The sequence below is a fragment of the Ammospiza caudacuta genome, chromosome 2, assembly GCF_027887145.1.
Source record: "Ammospiza caudacuta isolate bAmmCau1 chromosome 2, bAmmCau1.pri, whole genome shotgun sequence".
Lineage (NCBI taxonomy): Eukaryota > Metazoa > Chordata > Aves > Passeriformes > Passerellidae > Ammospiza > Ammospiza caudacuta.
The window spans coordinates 56,140,778-56,163,624 of NC_080594.1; the positions used below are offsets into that span (position 1 = coordinate 56,140,778).

The following is a 22,847-nucleotide window of genomic DNA, read 5'->3' on the forward strand; positions in this document are numbered from 1 at the left end:
CCATCAGACTAATGAGCAGCACGTGCTAGAAGTTAACAGACATAATTGCTCCCTGTTTATTGACAACTTCCTGAGGTGACTGTAAATAGTAAGGTGAGTAAAGCAGATGGTGTTTTGTGTTTGTGTTCAGGAACATCACAATATTAGGTTTTTTTTTCATTTTAATATTATTTTTCATTTTAATGTTAGCTGCACTTTTTCCCTCTTTTCAAAACTTTGAAATCTAAGTCAGGGCAATCTTAACACTTTCTCCTTGGGGCTATACTGGGGCATGTGGATAACTCATGTCCCAGATTACTATAAACCACTCAGAGATTAAAACACATGAGAGTTTTGGGGCAAAGCAGTTTACAAGCTGAAAGTTCGCTGGGTGCTGAACAGTCTGGTGCACTCCTGTGACACAGGGCACAGCCGCAAAGACTGAGCTCAAAGCTGGTTCAGCAGAACTTACTCACTAAGAAGCCACATCAGATGACTGGTTCAGGCTGATCTCAGTTCAGCTTTTTCTGCAGAGTTTTATGTTTGTGATACAGCTAAAGCCTTCAACTTCTACTCCAAAAGCAGCCTGAGGGCTCAGGTCAGGCACGATCAGATGGTTACCTGTTAAGTACCATATTCTCCAACAGCTACATTTACAAACTGCACCAGTCCTTGACAATGTCTCTACAATGTCAACTTTCTCTCACTTACCTCAGAATCTGGTTGTAGAGACTTAATCCACAGCCATTTGTAAACAGCGCCAATCCCAAAAATGCAAAGAATTGTCAGGCAGTCCCCACATAAGATTTGTAAACAAAATTTGCCTTTTTCTGACCTTCTTAGTCCCATACTACTTTTTTTCCCGTACACTGGGCTTTGGCCAGTCCCTATAGATTTCTCAGCCTAGTCTTTTCCTGGCCCCAAGTTCTGCCTACTTGTTTCAGGCTCAGCATTCCCTTTCCCCAGATCAAAATTAAGGAGACAGGACACAACAGAGCAGATTAACAGTACTGTCCTTTTGCTTGTAGGAACATTCCCATATTGCTGCTCCTCCTCATGAAAATGGCATCAGCTTTCAACAGCTGAAGGTCTGGAGATGACAGAAGGTCCCTCTTGGTCCACTAGAGGAAATATGAGAGAGAGACAAAGGTATTGCTCCTCTATCAAAACAGAAAGGCAGGCAAGTCGCAAGAAATCCTTTCTTCTATTCTTTTAGTATAGTTTTAATGTAATATATATAATAAAATAATAAATCAAGCCTTCTGAAACATGGAGTCAGATCCTCGTCTCTTCCCTCATCCAAAGACCCCTGTGAACACTGTCACACTGTTTCTCTCCTATTCACTGCAGCTGCAATTAAAGCACTTGAAAGAGACACTGAAACTTGTTTGCAAACACAATCCCAGTATGTTCTTAGTTGTTGCAAAAAAGGTTTTATTTCAAGGAATGCTTCACCACACCATATCTATGCAGGCTGTCAGTACACACAAAATAGAGCAATAATAGACAACTTGAACAGTGAAAAAAATCAGTTAGTCCAGAATTAAAGTCATGCAGGAAGAGCCCTTTCCTGGCACAGGCTCAGTTTAAGGTGGTTTGCCTCAGAGCAGACATTTCCTTGGCTGTCTAAAACCGGTGCTCAAGTAAGCATGAAGGAACGCAGGACAAATCACTCCTCTCAGAAATTCCAAGGTTGGGTCACAACACTTTGCTGCAATGCAGAACACAAACTCTATTCCTGAAGAGGAAAAAATTAATAAAAAACAATTTTACATCAGGAGAAATATTGAAAAAATTGAATTTTAATCCTAACCAGTGGAGAGTTGCTTTACAAAATCCAGCTCAGTAAGAACCAGAGAGCCCATTCCAGACATAAGAACTTTACAACTAAACACTTCTTAACCTATTCACTTGTCTAACACTGATGGAAGCATCAAACACTCTTCTCTGGTAAAGTGGCTGCACAACACCCAGTAAGTACACTGCTTCAGGAGAAGAGCATTTAACACAGTGGATTTCACTACATCTCACCTGTTTTCATTGGAGAAACAATGCTTGAGTCTCTTCAGCATCTCTGAGTTGTCCAGTGCTCAGACAGGAACCCCATACCCCATGACCATTCAACAAATATTTTTACAAACAGAGGCACAAAGTGCTTACATTCTGACAAAACAGTATTATTTGCTTTTGACTACAAGGTGATGTGAATCAGTTCAAACTTTGATTGCCTGATGGGGAAACTAGGATTAAAATAGGATGTCAGACTCAGCACTTCAGTAACATTACTGAGCAATTTGCTGTTGATAAGATACCTGTATCTTTATTTTCTCCAACTCATCTGCAAATCTACAAAGAACAAGTTATGGAAAGAATGACAAGAAAGAAGAATAAAGTGAAAGATGGTAGAGACCTCTTCCACAGATTTTATAAGTCAAGATATCAATATCCAAGATATCAATTTTCAGAACAATTCAGAGTGGAGAATCATGAGAATTTAACAGGTTTCACAAAATAATAAAAAGAACATAATTTTTTTTTTTTTAGATTTAATGTAATATGTAAGTTTGATTATTAAAATGTCAAAAATTTTAAGTTTTTAACCTACAAATTAAATAGGATATTTCTAATGACACTCCTTAGGAGGTAAATTTTATAAGTTTGGACAGAATTCGGCGTCAAAAAGAAATGTCATAAAGCAAGATCAAGATCAGTAGAAGTATCTTAATAAAAACAAGTTTATTCATTCACATTTTAGGTAAATATTGAAATAGTCATCAAAGCCTTTTTGCCATGACTGTAAACTTTTTATTTTAAAAAATTATGTTAAAAACCAATACAGCAATTTCCATTAATGTTCTAAAAAAGTTTGTTCACATCTTGAAAGAAAATACATTAGCAACATCTCCCAGCATCATCAATCTTTAAAAAAGTAAAACTCTAGGTGCAGAACATTTCTACAGCGTAGTATCTCTACATTTTAATTTAGTCACATGATTGAATATCATTCATCTCTATTGTCTCTAGACCATGATCAAGAGCATACCTTAAATAGAAGATATTCAATGATGTGTTACACATTGCCACAGATACTAACATTATTAGAAGAGTGCACAACTCAATTTCACTAACAAAGCAAGACTTTTCTATATGCTGCATTGTAACAGTTAATTTAGCTATATGCCTTTAAAATCATGTATGTTTTCCAAGGAAAAATACTAAAAAAATCCATGGTCCAAATTCTTCTCCCACTTATATTCACAGGATAAGATAAGCACCATCAAGTTGTAGTTTATAGCTGAAAAGCATATAGAGAACCAGTTTGTTTGTGAGTATAAGGGAGAGGAGAACTTGCCCCATGTCTGTAAACATTCACGTAAGTCTGCAGTCAAAAGTGCCAGATAGGCAGCCTATCCGCAGTACAATTATTTAATTCATTCAGAGGGGTGCTGGAGGCAAGGAGAATATTATGGAACCTTATTTTAGAGGCAAGTTAAAATGGTTTTATATACTTTGGAAAGACATATTGTGAGCTAGCTAAACCATACTCCAGTAAAACATAATCCACTTCTACCAAATACAGTACAGCATCATTTCCTATCTTTTTTGTTCAGACAAAGGAGTACTCAATTCAGCAGCAAGCCCATGACAGTATTTTGAAGCACAAGAAAAACCCCCACATACCTCTGACCTACCCTCCCCTTAACATACTGCTGATGCTAACAGGAGATCCTCATACATAGGAAGAAAACATCTGAAAAGACCATAAACTGACCTGGATTTGTACACACACAGGAAGTGTGCTTCTAGACAAAAGGTGATCTACAGCTTTAATTGTCTAGTTTCAATCTAGATCTCAGTCTCTATTAACCACATATACCATACAAAACATAACAGGATAGGTGCTTATTCACACTATTAAGTATACTTGGTCTCCCTATTCAGCTTGACAGTCAATTGCCCTATTTACACAAACACCTATTTGAATGTTCCTGATCCTGTAAGAAACCAAACACTGAACTCTTAAAATTAAAGGAGCGTCAAGGATGCTCAGCAATTCACAGGATCAGACCCTGAATCAAATTGAACGCAATTCACAAATTAAGTTTGACATCTGACACAGCCTCCTGGAAACATTTTACCCTCATGTTTTCCCTTTCTTTCCCCAGCTCAGACCATGCTCCCACTATCGCAGAGGCAGCCTTCAAAGTGAATAGGATCAGGCTCTCTCAAGCAAACACTGCAGTCTTTAGAAATGCCTGGTATTTACTGCCATCCACTCTGGGGCAGACTTGTCTGCAATGAAAATGGTGTTCCTGGTGTTGATGGATAGTTAGCAAAACCTTCAGGCTGAGCTGTATAGTTGTCCAGAGCAGAAGCAGAATGCGCCTTTAAGGAAGATAAGAAGTTAGGAAACAGCACTGACAAAATCAAGGAAACAAAAATCTAAATTAAGCAAAATTTCAGCCACAATACCAGTCCTGCTCAAGCTAAAACAAGTGGATTATATTCTGAAGTGTGCAAAGAATAGAGATGAGCAAGGCATCTATACAAAGATGTTAATCTGTAGTGCAACTATTGCTCTGAAATACCAGAGAATGAAGAAAGCAGTTGGATTAAGGGGGAAAACAAAGAAGTGTTAATGGCACCAGCTGATTTGGAAGACACAGCTTAATCAGGAGCTGTAATATTTTAGCGACTCAACTTTCCTTCTCTTCATTGCTCAGGTAAATAAGTGTTAATTTTAGTAACTAGATCTTATAAATAAGAATAATTACATTCCCTCAATGCAATCTGCATACATTTCTATAGAATCAGAATAGACTCTGAGCTGCAAAGGCATGGTCTAGATGAAGTAACTTGCTTCTTCCAATCCCCTGATATTCAGAAGATATCTGACAATATGCTGCACTCTGAACAGTACTTAGACACACGCTCCATTTCAACAACTGATGTGTCACAGAAGAGAGAAAACATTAAGTCAAGACACTCAGCTCTCTCTTTCAGTATTATGTAGAGAAGGTCAAATTTCTTACAAGAGTCTGTACAGAGGCTGTTTTTAACAAAAGACAAACTAAACATATAAACAAAGTCTGATGATAGTTTCAGTTAACTTATGTAGGTTGATGGGTCAAACAAGCTGTTTCATGGACAAGAGATGATGAAACTACACATCACCCAAAGCCACTTCAAGCTTATATTACAATTCTGTTTGTGGGAGCTATCAAGAAAAAGGCACAACCACAACAGACACAATTTCAAGACAATCTGATTACATATGCAGTGGCACATAACGCACAGCAAACGGTCTATAGAAATCTCTAAGTTATTCAAATGTCAGACTGGAACCGAGCACAAATTTTGCAATGGTACGGCCAGCTCGTTAGATTTAACACAAACCCTAAAATTAATTTACCCAAAATTAATTTGCATTATCTTTTCTTTTATTTCTCCCCATTTTACAAAGAGTTTTAGATAATGTTTTAATCTCACTTATGAAGCATTGTACACTGGCCTTGAGTAAAAAGTTAGTAGAAGTTGTTTTTTATCATCACCCTTTTAATCAGTTCTCACACAATTTAAAGGTTTTAATCATTTACTGACGTAAACTAATCCCAAGGAGTTAACAGGCAAGTAGGTGCTCAAGAGATCACTGGAAGCAGAACAGTACTAACAAATAGGCACATTACCTGTAGTAGTGCTGACTGTGCAGCTGCACTATGCTGCAATTCCTGTAAGGAAGATTGTGCGGCACTTTGGGGAAAGCCAGGGATACCGGGGAGAGATAAAAGACCAGGAAAAACTGCATTTCCTGGAGTCTGTAGTCCAGAAGTCAAGCTGAAAGAATGTGAAAATGAGGCTATTATTAGGAACATATGCACCATGTTTTATTCTTTTTCCCTCTCTATAAGCTTATGTCTATATAAATCACAGAAGCAGTTCTTTTCCCAAATCTCATAAAGGCCAGAATTTCTAAACTGAATTCCAGTCTTTACCCATCTAAAAATCATTCATACATACACAAACCAAGATTGTCTGGAACACACCTAAGAGCACTCAAAATGTTTTGTACCTCAACTGTGTTGACAGTTCACACACAAAAAAAAAAAAAGCTTAAAGACGAGAATTTATGCTGATGACTTCCTTAAAATATCTAAGCTATTGTCTGCTATTACCTGTGTGTGTTAATGGATGCCCACGTGGAATCCATTCTTGTAAAAGCCTAGGAGGTGTCAAGTATCCTCATCTGGGAAATAAAATTACTGAGCACCTCACTGGATTAGACTGTCATAACAGGGACTATTGAGGCCAACCTATTTAATCACTACTCTATCAGCTTCTGATGGCAGGTGGAAATCTAGTAGTGAAGTAACTTTAAAAATTACCTGCAATTAGTCACTATGAGTGAAAATATTGCCTACACACCAAAAATAAAATCAGTGTTTGCTGAAGAGAAAAAGAAGTGGTTCTGACCTCCTCCAAAAACAGTAACCTACCCAGCCTGTGCCACAAGTGCAGAGTTGAAGTTTGAGCTAAAGGCCGAGGCAAACCCTGGCAGGACCGGAGCTGGAGATGGGGCTGTGGCAGCTGCCGGCAACGGTGCAACTGCTGCTACTGCAGAAGATGCCTGGAGGCCAGGGAAAGAAGGGAGAGCAGGAGTGACAGAGGGTGTGTTAGAGACAGGAAAACCAGGGAAGGATGGGTTTGATGATCCCAGAGGTCCCTGGGCAACAGAAAAAAGGGAAGGGACAGCACTGGACAAGTTAAGCGAGAAGGGTGGAGCGGAGACTGCTGCGGAGGCGGCGAGTCCTGAGAGCACGGCGGCGGTGGAACTCGCGTGGGGGGCGGGCACGGCTGCAGCGCTCGTAGCCGGGGTGGCCAGCAGAGACCCCGGGAGGGTGACGGGCGGGGTCAGTGCTGGGTTACCAGTAAAGGCAAAGTTACTGGTTAGAGACGTGAAAGGAGGAAGTCCATTGAACACGGGGGCAATGGGAGCAGAGGAGCCGTGTGGGGCGAGGGAAATGGAAGCCAGAGAACTGGAGTTGTTCAGAGGAGCACTCAAAGAGGAGAGCCCTGACAGCGCTGGGTTCAGGGAACTGGGCAAGCTGACGGGCACTGAAGCTGCTGAGGTGTACGCACGCCCGAGCCCTGAGAGTCCTAGGGTGCCATGAGAAGGGCTGGCTGAATGAGAAGGACCTTTGAAGGCCGACAGGGTAGGACTCATGGGTTCTGTTTTGACCAGAACTGGGATACTTGTGGCAGCTGGGGCTGATGAGAGCTGCTGGTCGGGATTAGTAGGACTTGTGCCATGCAAGAGGGAGGCTGATGAGCCACAGTTGACTGGCATAATCGATGGTGAAGTGGTTAAAGGTGACTGTGCAGGCAATGTGGGAGGAGTGGAACTAGAATTGGCTACTGATGGGGATGGAAGACCTGGAAAAATAGCCAGCCCAGGTGTGGAGGAACGCTGTGTGTTGGGGGTGGCTGATGGAGTGTAACATTTGTTGACAGAGGAAGTGGGAGGATCAGAGCTTTGATTAGCAAGAGCAGATAAAGAAGCAAGCTCACTTGTCACAGCAGAAGGTAAAGCAGATGAATTGATTAATGAAGTGTCATTTGATGTCAGAAATCCCTTTAAGACAGACAAAATTGGGTTAGGCAAGCTAAGCGAGCCAGGAATGGTGGTGGCAGGAGAATTAGCAATTGTAGATGGAACAGGACTAGAAATCCCTTGGGCATTGGGCGGCAAGGACAAAGGGAGGCCAGCAAAGACTGATGACAATGGAGCAGGATTATTAGCAGAAGCAACTGAAGAGGCTGCAGAGAAAGGGAGGCCAGCAAATGGTGTAGCAGCAGATGCAAAAGCTTCACTGGGTGCAGGTGTGGCACATGGAGTGGAAGAACCCTGCGGAGTGGGCATAGCAGCAGGGATAGAAGCCAGCCCAGAAAAAACTGAGGGGATAGGGGTAGAGGTTGCACTGTGAACAGATGTGACAGGAACACCAGGCAATGAAAGGGATTTCATGACAGTAGGGGTTGGGGTGGATGGCTGAGATGTATGGATGGAAGAGGAGACCTGTCCTGGGAAAACAGGAAGGACAGGGGTAGACATGTTCATCCCAGAGATGAGTGGAGTTGCAGGTGCTAATGGATGGCTTATTGCCTTGACAGGTGATGGGGTAGGGACTGGAGTAGCAGCAGGTGTTGAAGGATTAGAACCATGAGGAGTAAAGAGCTGATTCGCTTGTGCAGAAAAAGCTGCAAAGAAACAAAACCAGTAAGAATACTTGAAACTGTCAGAAAGGTTTGAAATCAACACAAACACATTTCATACAGCATTTCAAAATATGATACACAAGCAACAGCTAACACACAATGTCTACATATTAACAATGAACAGCGGGGCCTATGAAAACAAACCAAAAAGGTACACACAAACACGTCACACAAATCATACACCATGTGGGCTTACACTCCTTTTTAAAACGCTCTGTGACATCTGCTACCTCTTCATGATCTCATGCAAAACAGTTAGAAACTCAAATACACTCTGTAAGAACATCTAAGTGATAAAAGTAAACACCCTCCCTCTGGTCCCTAACATTTGGCAGTACCCAAACCAGATCTAATATTCCATCAGCATCAGATCACCTGGGCTCCTCTGCATCCACTCTCACTGAAGGTCAGAATTTCCTTCAGACCAGTTAATTCAAAGTATCATGATTTCAGAGAAGTTTAGTCAACAACTGAAGAAAGCTGATTTCAGGTGCTGGTAGTTTTCTTTCCTTCAAAATCAGGTCATTGTCTTCACTGTGCTTCCTTCAGATTTTGATTCTAAGAAGGTACACTCTGAAATTCATGTATCACACTACAGTATTAAACTAATATTGGCACTTGACTTTTGCAACAAGTATTTCTAGGAGTCTTTAGTCAGGTGTCTGCAATAAAGGCAAGCACCTGCCACTAAAAGTACCAGCTTGTGTCAATCCTACAAAGTAAGTTAGAGACATCAGTCAAGCTGCAGGAAAACAGGCAGGCACATGTGAATGTGGAGGTTAATGGAAAGGAGCTGCATTTATGAACACTGGCATGTCATGACTCTCAATATGCCTGCCTCTAGTCTCCTGTGGAACGTGAATATGTTAATAAATCATTGCTCTCAAACAACCCTCGTGCTTTATTTTACTTTTGGAATAATCTGTTCAAATGCAAGCAAGACACTCATCCAACCAGTCAAACTCACCACCCAAAACTCTTTAGCAGCCTACATGTCTCTCTTGCCTCATTTCTACATGTAATTCTACACACAAATTCAGAAAATTATTCTTTAAAATCTTGGACCTAAGTTGACATGACAAACTTCAATTTAGTGTATGTTGAAACTCTAAAATGTGTAAATCTGAAAAAAACCTATTTCCTTTTACATACTCTTTTCAAAAAAAAAAAAAACAACCCCAGACTACCCAGCCCTGGATTGTGTTCTTTTCTCATTCTATTTCCAAGCTGAAGACTCTCAAAGATTACAGTTATTTAATCCTGACAGCCAAGGTAATCACAAATGAAATACAGCTGTACTAGAAGCCAGAGCTGAACTTTTCTTCCTAAGAGAATATTTCATTTCTTACACTGTATTCATTTAGCTGCATGAACTAACTTTGTGAAAATACATGCATATTTAAAGAGGGGTATACAAGAATTAGGTGATTCTTCAAAACATTTCTGTAGACCCATCCCTGGACACAGAGAAAGAAAGAAAAAACACAACTTTTTTTTTTGGTCCCTAGGAATATTTACAGTAGCTAAACTTATCACAGTCATTTCATCTATTTGCAGTATTTGTTAATATGCCTGACTCAATGGTCAGTAAATTCTCAGTTTGTCAAATTTAATAACATTATCAAAACCTTTTTATAAGTAGTTCCTAATGGGATTTATTATTATGCTTTGTACCAGGCGTACAAGCACCACACAAAAACAATTAAAAAATACACAACTGTCTTGGTAAAAAGAACAGGATCTTACAGGGTAAGACAAAAGTGCAGGCAGGCACAGCTGGATCTAACATTCTGGGATAAGATATTCAAAAATCTCTAAATCTCTCTTGCATTCCTACCTTCTTATTGCAACTGATCTATGAAATTAAAATGTCAATGAGTTTTCCAACAGATGTCCAGAATTTTAAAAATTGCAAATATTTACTGAAGTATTCAAGTGCATGAACATTGCAAAGGGTATTTTGATTTAGTTTTTAGCATTATTTCTCACATGCTTATATAATGAAGAGTACAAAAAACTTTGATAAACTAACACAAAAGAATGAATTTTAGTGTTTCAGTGCTTCTAAGTACAAATGTCTGATGATTTTTTTTCTCCACTCTCAAGAGGTTCTATTCCACATACTTAGTGGCTGCATACTTAGAAGCTTATGAAGATCCCACTAAACAAGTTGTTAACATTTTCTGAACAAGTAACAAAAATACAATGAACACAAAAATCCCCCTGTGGATTTGCAGTTTACCTTGATTTTGGGAAGGTTTTGCCTGGCTGGAAAGGTCCTCATTTTCTAAACAGAGAACAGCAGCTTGTTATTGAAAGGCAAATGAAACTCCAGCAGTGAAAGATCCACTCCCAGCAATGAGCCAGGAAAAACAGCATGAATATTTTTAAGGATATGCATGCTTTACCTGATACCACTTGATTAGCGGTGTATGGTGGAGGAGCTGGTAAGCCTGGAGCTATGACATTGGCCATTGGAACTAAGCCAGCATTGTTGTAAGCACCTAAAATAACAAAGGCAACACACATCCCTGTTGTGAGAACAACCTGTATCTAGATGAACCAGTAAGCATCTTCACCTTTTAAAAAAATATTTTCAAGACTGTAAGACATTCCTTCATCAAAAAGCTAGACCAGTTAACTATACAGACTGGATGCTGGCTTTTGCCAATGTCTGCCTGAAGGGCATGCATTGTGATCCAAATTTTACTAAGGGCAATTCTCTTAAGAGAGCCTGAAAAAGTCAGGTTTCAATTCCTTTCAGTTTCATTTTGCCTGAAAAAACTCAAAGGGGACGAGTGATACAGTGTCCGCAGCATCACTGGTTCCTTTCCTATTCTTAATTAAAGGCTGTTGCAACTCCTTCTTCAGCATTAAAGCTGGACAAACAAAGGAGCCAAACACAGATCAGTAACCATGACCCTTTAACATTAGCCAGAAAATTCTGAGAAAAAACAATCCTCAAATACTTAATCTAGTATTCTTCAATATTTCTTTAAATGTTAAGAAATCCAAGCGGGTTAGCAAAGTATTTTAATATAAAATTCTCACAGCAATTAACAAATTAAATATACCTTTTTTTCTCTGTTATTTTTTGAAGCAACTGAAACTGTTGTATTGCTGTGGTACAGAGTTCTGATGGACCACATCTGAATTTAAATTGCAGGAACACACACATTTCACAGTGGCCCTGAATTAATAGTTTAAGAGCATAAGAACTTGGGCTTCATGGGAAAAGGTAGCACTTGAATAATAATGAAAGTGCACCGATTTCTCATATAGAAGTCCTTTCTGATTTCATACTTTCATAGAAATTCCACCTGATGTTAAGATTTCTTGCACAAGAAAATCAGAAAAGCAACTAAAAATCACTGAATCACTCAGGAAGGAAATGGTCAAGAAGCAGAAAACAATTAATCATTCTAATCACACTGTGAAAACAGTCCCATTCAATAGTTTCAGGTCAGCATCTGCAATCTCATTAAACACACACACATATATATTATTTCGCCAGTTATGAGTTCTGTTGTCACAAGAGCTTTCTCAAAACATATGTTGCAGCCTAGTAAGGCCCTGAAACCTCAAAAGCTCTTTCATATACTAAAACTGTACTAACATTTCTATCCTGCCACAGGTCAAATTTTGTGCTTTAAGGTACTTTGGATAGGATTTATTCAATATAAATCCAAATTAGTCTGCAAGCTTCCTACACCGTTTCTTCAGAAAAAGTAATTTCCTGAGCATAAATAATACATCATTCTTATTTTAGCCACTAGTAGTGCCCATTTTTCTAAAATGGCTATAAAAAGTCTTGCAGACATCAAGCTGATTAGATGACTCAGCCTTCAGCATGCTTGCTAGGAGTTCTGCTTCACTTTCTTATCAACTCCCTGAAATCCCCAGCATCAGTGAAAAGCAAGTGTTGTAACCAGAGCACTCCTTGTATTGCAGTACAGAATTTCAAGATTAGAAAAGGCTTTCAACTGCCTGCCAGACCTGCATCTGACTACTTTAAGTATTCTAAGCTTTCTTCCAAAGAAAGGGCAATTGCTTTGCCCCCTTCCAAAAATGTCTGGAGTCTAACAATTGATGCAGCAGAGCAAAGAGAGGAGCTTATGAATAAAGGCTCAATCTTACTTGAGGCACTAAGAAATAGTGCCATTGCTAAAAATAGAATAATGGCAGGAAAAAGCCATCACTGTTTCCCTTCTGAAACTGAAATATACTTTTCTTTTAGGAAACTGTTTACTCTCCATTATGATGGCAGAAGATAAAGCTGAAGGCAAGTGAGAAACAGATTACAGCCCATCAGCAAGTTCCTACATAGTTCTACCCAATTCAGGGCCATGGCTGACCATATTCCAAGTTGGGTTCTACAGCAACAAGTCAGACTTGTCAAGCCAAAGCCCAAGCCTTGGCCAAACATTACAACAAAGCCAAAGCCCTTGTCTTGTCTAACATACTCAACACCTCCCACAAATTTAAATATTTTGTCATCAGAACAGGATTGTGAATTTTGCTTATGGATACTGGAAAAAGAAGTCAATATATCCCTCTCTTTATCAATTCTGCTGTTATGAAAGAAAAGGTAGAAACCAGTACCCAGAGCATGCTCAGGGAGCAGAAGCCAACTTCAGATATGACCCTGGTCAGAGAAACCAACACTTGACACAGTGCTTAAAAGGCAAATGCATGAACAATAGCATCAAGCTAGAACACACAGAAACCTTACTTGGTGCAATAGTTGCATGTGGCCGACATGGTGGGATGGGGTATGGAACTGGTTTGTGTGGATTGTACGTTGATGGAGCCTACATAAACAAAAAACAAATGGAAAAAGCAAGAGTGAAAGCATTAGGTAATGTCTCTCAGACAAAAAGCTAAAAGCTAACATTCTACTACTACAGACAGGCATTCTTTTCTACAAATATAGGTGATACGAAATTTTTTCATAATATCCATAGTGACTGCAAGTATTTCACTCTTTCTGAAAAGAGTGAAACAAACATCACTAGTACACCTTTAGATTTTAATAGAAAACTGAGCACAAGTGGGAAAGGGAGCTCCTTTCTGCCTTGCAGTTCTCATACTCTGCAGTCTTGGACTGACTTCTCATTTTAGAGGTTTAGCACATTTAAAACTAGCAAATATTTCTGAAGGTTCCTACATTTTTAAAATAATACAGCTTTGTGGGAAACACCTCATAATAGAAGTGATAACAAAAAATTTGGACAATACCTCAGGTTGTAGGTTCACTGAAAGCTTGTCCCACGTGCTCAAAAATTTTGAAATACAGATCAGCTGTGTTAAGAAACAAGAACCTCTTTCTAAGGCACTGCTGTAATTCAAGTTTCAAAGATGGAGGCATTTTCTGTGCTCATGTGGGAAATCCTCAGAGAGCAGCTCATGATGGAATACCAAAAATGCTTTTAGTTTTCTCTTCTGCTACTGTAATTTAAATTCTGTCTTCAAGAGCACATACATTGTATCCAGTAGAGAATATTCCCCCTCTACAGATAAAAACTAGAGCTCATTTTCAAGTTAAATAAAACCATACTAGGTCATATTCATTACAGAAGTTTAGTTTCAATTAAATTGCTGCTCTACAGTCTTCTTGCAACATAACAGCATTTCATAACAAAGCCTTGTTGAATTGGCTGTAGTTGCCTTGGGGATTTTTAAAGCGTCATTTATTTATTAATGACACTTATTATTTATTTTTAGACATACTGGTTTGGATGGTCCAAGTATACGGGCTGCTATTCCCTTTCCTTCATTAGTACATTCTTCTGTGTCCTTTTTGATAGGGGTTCCCTGAAAGAAAATAAAATTAAACCAAGCATTAATTTAGAACTACTTGTTGTACAATTTTGCCATATCATATTTTTTTTCTAAACTACATTTGAGCTTTTGAATATTCTGAAAGTAAACATGATTGTGAGGAAAAAAACCCAAGTCCACTGTTTTAGGCTTGTAAAGTAATGAGTAAGAGCATTCCAACAGCTTGGCTTGTAACACTAAGCTTTTGTAAAGAGAGGCATTTAAACAGTGCATGTTGATGATATAATTCTGCATTTTGACTTGTGAATGGGATAATATTATTTCAGTTAATTTTGCTGTCCCTTAGGTGTTCACAGGAAATGCTTAACATGCTTAAGAGGCACACTAAGATTAGCAGTAGTACTGTAGTGCCCATATCAGGTCACTTATCAACCTACCAGCAAGCTCCTTGACACCTCTCCTGATTCTGCAAAATACTGCTGGATATGAACAATGTCTTATTTATGATACTGTTCAGGTAATCTTTACCTGAAGCAGCAGAGAAAGAATGAGCAAATAAAAATAATGCAAGTTTCCTGTAAATGTGGAATGGGGTAAAACAAGCAAGCAAACAAACAAACAAACCCAACAAACACACTTTGGTTTTCATTCCACTCCTCCTTCCACATATATGAATTCTGGGTTTGGTTATACTACAATAAATCTTAAATCAAGGTTCATTTGTGAAAAGCAAAAGCATAGGATCATGCTTACTGGAAAAATTCCATTTATGCGGCTTGGCTTGCCCTTGGGATAAGGATTGCCAGGAATCATGCCACAGGATGATATCATAGCATGAGGAGCCTTACAACCTGTTTTTGAAGCCTGCAAAATAATCAAGGAAGAACATTATTTGTTATCAAATTCAATGCTCTAAAGATATAAGTTACTACTTCATGACATTTAGACTGCACGAATCAACCTACATGGAACAACTAAAGTCTGTGTCTCAAGTCTTATTCCAAATAATCCAAATAGTGTAAACTTCTGTCAAAGTCCCTCTCTGCTTCCACTGACTTGGGCTTAAGCACTTGGTGCTCTCTAAAACAAACACAAACTGTTTCTTCCACCACTGATTCCAATTCTGTGTCTCTTTTTCCTAATGCCTGACAAAAACTTCTCCTTCTGTTGTACATGCTGTTTTCTTTTGAGTTACTTGTTTCAGCTGGTCTTACACCAGGAGCTCCCAGAAGTCCTCATGCTAAGCCCTGACCCCACAATGACACAATCATAACAGAACCAAAGATATTAGTTTATGTTGATTACCTGTTCGAGAATTCGTCTGCATCTTTTCTTCTCTGACATATTAATTCTGAACAGATCTTCAATCAGGCGATAATTCTGAGCATCAACAATGTTGCTGTAAAGACAGTGAGAGACAATTACTGCCATTCCATCTGCATAAGCTGAAAATGCTGAAAAGTCACCCACAGTTAGACACTACCCAAAAGCATATTAAAAAACATAACTAGTTCAGATCATAATATTACTATTATTAAAAATCCTAGGCTTAAATATGGACTTCATACCTGTACGTAAAACAATATATTAGAACTAAAGATCAATACAGAATAACGGATGATGATGGCTAAACTTTATTTCAAGAGTAAGTATGTAGAATAAATGAATTTTGCATCACAACAGTGATGCCTTGAGACTTAAGGCATCAACAGTTCACCAGAAAGCTTTAATTACTACTAACACACAATTCCTAGCACAGCAGAAAACCAGTAGCTACTCAATTTGCCACAATTTCTTGTCAGTCTGGTGGAAAAACAAGTTTTCATCTAATTTCATTTAGAATTAAAAAGATAATTTCTGGTAAATCTCTGTAAATTCTGCAGAGCTAGCAGAAGCCTTAATATAGTTCCAAAAGGTAATCCTTCTCTCTCTTTTTCCCCAAACAACACTAGACACACCAGAGAACAAAATATGTGACTTCAGGAAGACCAATGCCTGCTTCTACCTACCTTATTCAAAATCCTGACCAACTTTTTACCAGCACTTCTCTGTCAAATATTACCCATGTCATCCAAACTACTGGAAATACAGCACCAAAAAGAAGGACTCCTCAAAGGAGGATATTAGACATGAAATGAAATCAGCAGAACATGGAATGACGCCATGAAAAACACCTCAAAGAACAGTATTAAAATGTGAATGAGCTTTCAGCTTTGTTCAATATTCCTGATTAATGAAGTAAGCAGCAAAAGATTTGGGTTAGGATTTGTAATCATGACTCCCTTACTTTGCTCTAGTACTGTAGAAATTCAACAGCTAAGAAGTTATTGTGCTTTTGCCCTATGTCAGATGAAGTGTAAAACTTGAACAGTCAAAGCGCTCCAGTCTCATGAGTAGGTAAATGTTAGTTTTGTGTGCCACTAACTAACTTTCTTTTGGCTACTCTGTTTTGGTTTGGTCTGAAATAGACTAGGAGCACTGACATGGCTTCCTTAAGCTCAACTCCTGCAGCAAAACCATGTCTGTATCCTGGGTCTTTGTACCATGAATTTACATGCCCCAGGAAGTTCAAGCAGCTGGCAGGACACCATTCACAGGGAAGACAGATATGCTTACAGCAAAAAACCCCTCAACAACCAAAAAAAGAACAATACTTTATAAAATAAATCCCCGGAACCAAGCAGAAGATTTCCATTTTAAATATGTGTAATAGATGATTTGAAGTAGCTCTGTTCACTAGGAATATTCCAACTTTCTCTGTAAACAAAAATTTAGAATATCAATTTTTTTTATAGACAGTAGATTTGTCAGTTTAAGAGATCCATTTACTTAACTCATCTCTACATATGAATTACTTAGAGGACTTTTCAAAAAAGGGTCAATTCCCAGAATTTCCTGTCTCAAGTCTTCCAGATTTCAGAGAGCAGAGAAACAAGCTTAAGGCCCTCTTTGTTTTCTACAAAATTTGAAGACCACAGTAAAAACACCACCAAAAGTGCCAGTCTTCCAGCAGGCAGAAGCTCACATAGCAGTAAGGACAAGACTCAAAGGAAGTATGGAATTTTCCACAATCATATAATCATTGGTTGGAAGGACCTTAAAAATCATCTAGCTCCAGAGCCCCTTCAGGTGAGCAGAGGGACCTTGTATAGAGCAGGTTGCTCAGAGCCCCATCCAGCCTGGCCTTGAACATTTCCAGGCATGGAAACATCTCCAGACAACCTGTGCTAGTGCCTCACCATCCTCACAGCACAGAATTTTCTCCTAATATCCACTTCAAATCTACTTTTTTTCAGTATGAAGCCATTCCCCTTGTCCTGTCCCTACACTCCAGCCCTCTTACAGGCTCCCTTCAGGTACCAGAAGGCTGAAATTAGGTCACTCCTACTTGTTCCAGGCAGAACAAACCCAATTCTCTCAGTCTTATGTCTACTTCTACAACATCTGCTTCTAATTATTACTTTAAACAGCCCCATCAGCAATGGAATTCTGCTTAACCTTAACCAGACACAGTGCTTCCTTCTAGGAGATCTAAAGTTTTATATCCTCAAACATGAGCTAATACAAGTTAAGGAACACAGCAGAAGAGATACTTACGAAGCTAAGATTTCAAGGGCAATAAGTTTATCTTTACTAAAGGTGAAGCAGTTGAGAATATTAACCATTTTTGATGCTGGAACTGCCACTATTTTCTGATAGAGAAAGAAAAAAAGTGTGTATAAAAAAAACAGTACAAGTATTTTTAACTCAGAACACAATTCAGTAACAGCTTCATATGGTATATTTCAGTAAACTTTTAATAGCCTCTTCCTCCCATTGGGAAGAAGACTCTATAGGCTAAATTATGAACAAACACATCCAAAAAAGCACTCACCAAAAGCAAACAGTAGAGTTAACAAGAGTTAGAAAGGGCTACATCTCCTTCTGTGATACACAGGAGAGTAAAAGTCACTTTAGTCAGAAAAGATACCCCAATTCAGAAGTATGAAATTTCATAGCTTGGTACCACTGAAGGAGATGAAGAAGAAGCTTTGAAGATTTTGAAGGGTATACTGACTCATCAGTTGAAAAGTAGGTGTTATAAAATTAAAATGACATTAAGAGAGCAAATTTATTCCACAAGATCATGTCACAAGAACTTACATGTTGTAAAGCCTTTATTGCCTTAAGCTGTGGTTCTGCCCAGGAGAAGTATCTCAGTAATTCAACAACCTGCAACAGTAAGGCCTTCCATTAATCTTTCAGATATATTAAAAATGTACGCTAACAGACTCAATATGACCTTTACACTTTTGTAGCACATTGGTATACTGCTACAAAACATCTGTCTGTGATGGCTGATTGTCATTGCCTATCAGCATCTAACATTCTATTTATTTCTAAGTAAGCATCTAAAAATTCTATTTTATGAGATGAAGCTTTTCCATGGAAATATTAAAACACTTATCTTTTTGCATATATTTGCATATATGAATAACAATACCAATGTATTAGAATAAGTAAAAAACCCCCAAGTATCAAGTATTAAATCAAGTATCTCTGAAAAAGCTTATCAACTATCAGGATCCCAAACATACACCAAAAAAAGCCAGCAGGAAAAGAAAGAGGACAAAGAGAATCTAGAAATTATCATGTTATACATTATCTCTATTTAGACAATACACACAAAACAATTCTAAATTCCATTATGATAAATTTATACAACTTTCCAGACACAAAAAGAATGAAAATGTACTGATTTTGATGACAAAGCAACCTGGAACTCTTTTTAATAGTGTCATGCTGATATAATAACAAGGAATTAAATCTCCTCAACAAATATGAAAAGCTAATATGATCTGCCTCAGTATGACTGAAGACAATCACTGTGTATTACTGAATACACAAAAACAATAATTCCCATTAAACCCGTAAGAGCATTGACTTTACCTGTTCACTGGAAAAGTATCCATGAACATATTCAATAGCTTTTAATTTGTACTCAGTCAATACAGCCTAAAAGATACAGGAAAAAAAGGATGCATAATTAGTGACTCAAAAATTATAATTATAGCACAACCATCTGCTAATCTATTAATCTAAAATCTGCCCCTACAAAGTGACATTTGTATTAATTACATTGCAGCATTTTGAAGTAACAGTGCACTTCTTAGGTAACTGAGAACAGTGAAAAACAGGAAGATGTGATTTAATTCTTCTGTCAAAAAATACTCCTTTTTTATGTACTTGATTTTGCTTTTTTGTTGTTGCTTATAACTGTGCTGAGAGAACATCATCACTCTTCTTTTTCCTCCAATGATTTACATCAACTTAAAGTTAAACAAGATAATGCTGATTATTAACAGTTGATTATTCAGGCAATTTCATTGTATGGCCCCTGTAAAGCAACTGACAAAGTATCTCACTTCAGTGAATTTACAAAGAAATTGGATAATGAGTCTATACAGACAGAATTAAATACACAACAAAGCTTGCTCCAGAGATGGATACTGTCTTATCATTATCCTTATGCGTTCCAAATTTTAACAGGCAGTCACACCGTACAAACAATGCACAGTACTTTAATGCAGCACTGGCCTTTTGACTTTGTGGCAGGAGAGTTGTGTGCATAACCACGTGAGCTGTCTAACAGCCAGGACTTCCTCCCTCCCCTGTACCCAACCCTCTGTGACAGGTACAAGATTTAAAGACAGCTAACAGCTGAATTCCTGCCCCAAGCCAATGAAAACACCTTTCTTCCATAGTTTCCAAGTTCCCCCTCTAATGCTTGATCTCATGTATTCTCAAACCACCTTCAGCTTTACCCACACACTCACTTCTATTTTCCTCCCAACAACCCTCTTCCTTTTTGTACCTCATTAAGAGACAAACTACCAGACACACTGAAGTCACAGGGGCAGAAAAAATTTCTGCCTTTATGCTCATTTTTTCTTCTATTCCTTCCTCCTCTTCATGTGTTTTGGAAAAAAGCAGGGTATGTATTTTATTTTTACTGAAACAAACATTACTTTCCCTTCTTAAATCAACAAATGAATGACTTTATAACAAGAGTACAAACAGAAAGCACTACTATGCATATTTATGGAAGGAACAAACAAACAAAGAAACAAACCCCCCAAAGTCTATTTTGCTAGTACTTGTAAATACATACAGGGGAAAAGAGTAAGCTACACATGAAGACATTTAAATAATTGTTCCTGCTAACTGTAGGACTGAATGGAACATGCCAACACAACAAACTTGTAAACCACATAATACAGAAGGTGCTATCACAGAGCTAGAAACGAAGCCTAAACAAAAACATAGCAGCAAAGACACAAAACCAGCATTTGGACAATGAACATTACACCACAACAGCACAACTATTATTAAACAGCACAGCACTGACCCTTAGATCAACAGTGAGTTGGAATACAGAAATACAAGCAGATAGCATAGAGGAAACATAAGTGCCTAAAATCACATGCCTTAACCCTTTTGTCTGAAGTCTTTAGTAATCACAGAGCATATTCTGAAGGACCGCACTGCAGTAATATAACTGAAACATTGCTCCCTCCCACCATCAATCATCAGAGAAAGCATTCCTGTGCTAGTCATTCCTTGACCTTTTTTTTTGTGGTTCTCAGATTTTCCACACAAATTCATAAGTTGGGAGGAAAGTCCACACCCTGAAATATCTCAGACTGTCATGTTTTTAGCTGTTTTATGAGAGAGACCTTAGGACCATGACCTTATGCAAAAATGTAGTTGTGATAAGAAAGACACCCCTGGGACTTCTGGTGAACAGTTTTATACAACAATATGGTTTTATACCTCGATATGGTTTTATACCTCAATAGAGTGCAAAATAATAATACTGCAATTGCAGCCATCACTGCGAACCCAAGTCCAAATAAAGGAAATTTACCTCTACTAAAAAAACCAACACAACAAAAAATTCTGCTTAATACAAAAATCCTATGGACTACTGTTGTGCCACAAGGAAATCCCATTTGAAACAAGCCCTTCATTGTCACACCAAGACACCTTCGGCAGGTAAACTGTTCTACTGTGACACTTAACCTCTGCTTAACTGCAACAAAATACATTGCCACAGGTTTCTGCTTCCCAGGCAAAACAAGAAACATTAATCTCAAAGGTTCTGATTTTTCCTCTGCTTTTCTCCTTCTAGCGTTCAGGGAAGTGTGCCAAGCACTAACCTCAAGCTTTCCTCTTAAAATCAGTCCCCTGTGCAGAGAGAAACCAGAGCCCTGCCAGACACGAGGAAGCCCAGGTTTGTATCTCTGCTCCCCACAACCTGCAGTATTTTGTTCAGAGAGTTTTAAAACAGAAAATGAAGAAGCACAGCTCAGAGCAATCATCAAAACACAGGATTGACATCCCAGAGGAAGAAGGTGTGCACACGGTCACTCCTGAGCTGTGGGAGACGTGATTTCCAAGAAGGACAACAGAATGCAGCTCAGAAATCAGTGTTCCACTGTCCTATTTGTGCATTGTACCTCCTAAACAAGAGTATAGAGGCGGGTACTTCTCACTGTCACCGGACAGGCCAAGTAACCAAAGCACTTTCCCCAAAAAGACACGCTTTTTAGTTTTCTCCCTCATCTTCCTTGAAAGTAAAAATGCTGCAGCAAATTTATCCAAGTGCTTATTTACAATGAGGGCTCAAGATCATCCAGACCCAACCACGCCTGCTATGAGCAGGGACACCTCCCACTAGACCAGGTTGCCTTATCTAACGTGGCCCTGAACACCGCCAGGATTGGAGCATCCCTGGGCAACCTGTTCCACTGCCTCACCACTCCACAGTAAAGAATTTCTTGTTAATATCTAAGCTAAATGTCCCCCTCCTTTCGATTTGTAGCCAGTACTCCTTGCCCTACAGTCCATCACCAAATTATTAAACTAACACACAAAACGAGAATTTACCTTCCTAATTTCATCCAGCACGGTTTCAAATGATTTCTTATCCATCTTGATTATTGCCGACACTTAAACGTGGAGGAAATAATAGTAGTGATAAAAAAATGTCTTTGAGCATACAGGGAAAAAAAAAGGATTTAAAAAAATAAATAAATAAAAAACGCCAGGCACGGAAGGCGGCCGGGGCTGTGCTCGGCCCCGGGGATGGAGCGCTGCCGCCTCTGCGGTGGCGGACACGGAGACAAAAGCGCCCTCCGGGAGCTGCCCGGTGCTCCCGCTCCCCGCGCGTCCCGCGGGCGCTACGGCGGGCGCAGGGGTCGCGGCGGCGGCACGGAGGGAAAGGAAGGGAAAGGAAAGGGAGGAGAAGGGAAGGGCGGCAGCGGCCCCGCTCAGCACGCGGCACCGCGGCCCGGCCGGCCCGGGGCGCCCCCGCAGAGCATCGTTCGCGGCGCCGCCGCCCTGCGATCCCGGCGGGCAGAACCGGGGCGGACGCGGGCGGCCCCCGGGACAGGCGGGCTAGAGAGGCCCGAGAGCGGCGTGAGCCCACAGACAGCGCACCCCCTCCGCCGGTCCCGCCTCCGTGCCGTCGCGCCCTTATGGCATCACGGCGCTGAGCAAAGGCCCTTTTCCGCGCTGGGCGACGACAATGATGCCTGCGCAGGAGCTGCGGGAACTCGGGGCGGACTCGCCCCTCGCCCAGCTCCCGGCGCCACTCCGGAGCGCTGAGCGCTGCCCCAGGGCACCAGCGCGCCCGCCCCGCGCCGCCGCCGCGCCACAGCCCGCGGTCCCGGTCCCGGCACGGCGCGGGGAGCAGCGGCCGCCGGGGCCGTGTGGGAGGGGCGGCGGCCACGTGGCTGCCATGGCAACCGGCCCGGCCCCCGGGAGGCGGG

General features: G+C 39.9%; 1 protein-coding gene across 1 annotated transcript; it reads right to left on the reverse strand.

Annotated features, from left to right (window-relative positions):
* Positions 1-2,463: 2,463 nt before the first annotated feature.
* PROSER1 (proline and serine rich 1) lies at positions 2,464-22,080 on the reverse strand. Its single transcript, XM_058825437.1, has 13 exons — positions 21,964-22,080; positions 18,964-19,029; positions 18,178-18,246; positions 17,632-17,726; positions 15,340-15,433; positions 14,788-14,898; positions 13,984-14,067; positions 12,986-13,064; positions 10,662-10,757; positions 10,496-10,540; positions 6,474-8,235; positions 5,667-5,814; positions 2,464-4,365 (listed from the first exon to the last, which is right to left on the reverse strand). Exons 1-13 carry the CDS (start codon positions 22,006-22,008, stop codon positions 4,243-4,245), a joined length of 2,817 nt encoding a protein of 938 aa, XP_058681420.1. The 5' UTR covers positions 22,009-22,080; the 3' UTR covers positions 2,464-4,242.
* Positions 22,081-22,847: the final 767 nt, after the last annotated feature.

Coding starts and splice junctions, on each gene's coding strand:
- PROSER1 (XM_058825437.1), bottom strand. CDS start 22,008: ATGGATAAGAAATCATTTGAAACCGTGCTGGATGAAATTAGGAAG. Junction 13,065..13,983: donor TACTTGGACCATCCAAACCA/GTATGTCTAAAA, acceptor TTGTTTATGTAG/GCTCCATCAACGTACAATCC. Junction 10,758..12,985: donor ACATGCAACTATTGCACCAA/GTAAGGTTTCTG, acceptor TTGTTATTTTAG/GTGCTTACAACAATGCTGGC.